The sequence below is a fragment of the Sitodiplosis mosellana genome, unplaced genomic scaffold (assembly GCF_009176505.1).
Source record: "Sitodiplosis mosellana isolate CC-2019 unplaced genomic scaffold, AAFC_SMos_1.0 Smas_scaffold_5808, whole genome shotgun sequence".
Classification (NCBI taxonomy): Eukaryota; Metazoa; Arthropoda; class Insecta; order Diptera; family Cecidomyiidae; genus Sitodiplosis; species Sitodiplosis mosellana.
In genome coordinates, this window is record NW_022601050.1 from 1 (window position 1) to 2,878 (window position 2,878).

The window sequence follows — 2,878 nt, forward strand, 5'->3', positions numbered from 1 at the left end:
CTATCGAATAGACTTCCATGCCGCTTGGAACACGGTAATCCGTGCCCCCATTGGTCGTGAATTAACACATGCCTCAATTTGCGCCAATAAAGTACTTAACTCCTCAAACGTAAGTTTGTTATCTGCGATTGTTCGCTTCAAATGTAATTTGACGGATTTAACAGCTGATTCTTCTAAACCATTCATATGAGGAGCCCCCGGAGGCGAGAAATGCCATTTCGTGCCGCTTTTTGCCAACTCTTTACAAACCGCCTCGTCGTATTTGTCCTCAAGATCATTCATATTTTCGCACAAGATTTTATTTGATTTAACAAAGTTTGTACCGTTGTCGCTGTAAAGATTTTTCACTATACCACGTCTAGAGACGAAGCGACGATACGCGGCAATAAATGCTTCAGCAGTCATGTCCGTGACTACTTCGACATGAATCGCCTTCGTTGACATGCATACGAAGATAGCAATGTATGCCTTCTTTGTTTTGTACGCACGACCGTTCATCAATTTGACTTGAATCGCGCCAGTATAATCGACAGCTGTGTTAATGAATGGTTTTTCGGAAATATTTACACGTTTTTCTGGCAAGTCAGCCATAAATTGATGCATTGTTTTTGGTGCTGCTTTAAAACAATCAACACACTTGTGAATTATCGCCTTTATTGTGCGTTGGCTATTTAGCACCCAAAATTTTTGTCGCAATACTGCTTCAGTTAGCTTGGGTGCACCATGTAAACAGTTCAAGTGTACGCTTTTTATTATTAATGCTGTTACAGCATGTTTCGATGGCAATAGCATTTGATGTATCGCTTCGTAGGGTAGGTCAGCGTTTTTCAAGCGACCGCCAACTCGCAATACTTGTTTGCTGTCCAAAAATGGTGACAGTTTCAACAATGCGTTAGTATTTTTGAGTTCACCCCCTGTGCCCAACATTTTGATTTCCTCGGCGAAACTTTCTTGTTGCACATTTTTTATAATTGCCGCTTCAGCACATTCGAGCTCGTCAGCAGTTAATATGCCAGTTCGTTTGTTTTTATTTTTGGGTTTGCTATTGAACGAGAAACGTTGACAAAGAGCAATTACTCGTTTCAATTTTTCATATGTTGATGACTCGGGCAGCGTAAATTTTTCTTTTTCATCCAATTTGGACACATTAACAGCAGCCTCGAGAACTGGCAATTCGAGTTTTGGTTTATATCGCGGTGGTTCCAGAGCCGCATTCACAAGAAAACTCGGACCGTTCCACCACAATGAGTGTGTGCTTAATTCCGCTGGTGAGATTCCACGCGATGCACAATCAGCCGCATTGTCCTCGGAACGTACATGTGACCACCAATCTTTTTCAACGAGCTTATTGATTTTTGCAATTCTTGACCCAATAAATGTTTTATATCTCTTTGGATTGGCGTGGATCCAATCGAGAACGATTCTCGAATCGGACCACAAGCAGATTCGACTGAAGTTGATGTCCAAAATTTTAATCATTTTTTCCGTCATTTGTGCCAAGAGTAGTGCACCACAAAGTTCAAGACGCGGAATTGTACCATTTTCATTGTTTTTGTCTTCTTTTATTGGAGATACACGGGCATTTGCAACCAACAAATGCGCTGTGTACCGTGTACGATTGACAATATAAATTGCCGCTGCATATCCGGCCTCGGCTGCATCGGAAAATCCATGCATTTCGATGGTGTCTGACCGGCTACAATTCACCCAGCGTGGAATTCGCAAATCGGCGATGAATTTCATTTCTGCTTTAACTTTTTGCCACTCGTCAACAAACTCTTGTAGCCCAATATAGCCCAACGGGTCATAGAGCGAGGCAATTTCAGACGTGAGCTGTCGTTTAGTGCGAGGTACAGCATCCAAATCTAACGATACGTTGATTGCGAGCTCGTCGCTGTCTGTCGACCAACAAATACCAAGCGTTTTCGTTATACCGTTAATGGAATTTATTTCCCGCTCTTCTTTCGGAATATGATTCAATAATTCATGTGAATTGCTGGACCACTTTCGCAGACGAAATTGACCTGATTTCATTAAATCGGTCAATTGCTCGGATAGCATTGCTGCTTCTTCGACGCTATCTGCGCCTGATAACACATCATCCATGTAGCAGTCCTCCCTTAGTACAGGAGACGCTATTGGAAATTCATTGGAACCGTCGATCGAAAGTTGCTTTAATGTGCGTGTTGCCAAAAATGGTGCAACTGCAGTACCGTATGTTACAGTGCTGAGTTCAAATTCTTTGATTGGTTGATCCGGTGATTCTCTCCACAAAATTCTTTGGAGGTGAGTTTGAGATTCATCGACGCGAATTTGTCTGTAAATTTTTTCTACGTCGGCCGTGAAGGCAATTTTATGGCGACGCCAACGGAGAATTATTGTGGTCAGATCATTTTGATCAATGGCACCAATTGGAAATTGATCGTTTAAACTTTTCTTATTTGCCGTTTTTTGAGATGCGTTAAAGACTACTCTCAATTTTGTAGTAGTACTATCTTTGAACACACAATGGTGTGGTAGGTAATGGGCGTCCGGGTGATAATGTACTACCTCACGCATGTGACCGGAAATAATATATTCGTTCATAAAATCGCAATATTGGATTTTCAATTCTGGATTACTTGTACAACGGCGTTCGAAAGAGAACAATGACGCAAGTGCAGCTCTTCTCGAGTCTCCAAGATCAGGTTTTTCCAAACCCCCTTGAATGGTAGCATAACCACATAGCGTCCATCTTCATCGCGTTTGTGTGTTGCTACAAAATGTGATTCACACATTTCTTCTTGTTCCGTTAGTGCTTCACCATCAACATTATTAAAGTCATCAGATGCAAAAAAACGGCTCATTTGTTGTTCTAATTCAACATTAGAGACAAGTG

General features: G+C 41.6%; 1 protein-coding gene across 1 annotated transcript; it reads right to left on the reverse strand.

The window, feature by feature from the left end:
- Positions 1–21: 21 nt before the first annotated feature.
- On the reverse strand, positions 22–2,559 carry LOC129572980 (uncharacterized; the record flags this gene model as incomplete). Its single annotated transcript, XM_055453115.1, has 1 exon — positions 22–2,559. A coding segment is annotated over exon 1 (2,538 nt), but the record flags the coding sequence as incomplete, so codon positions are not given.
- Positions 2,560–2,878: the final 319 nt, after the last annotated feature.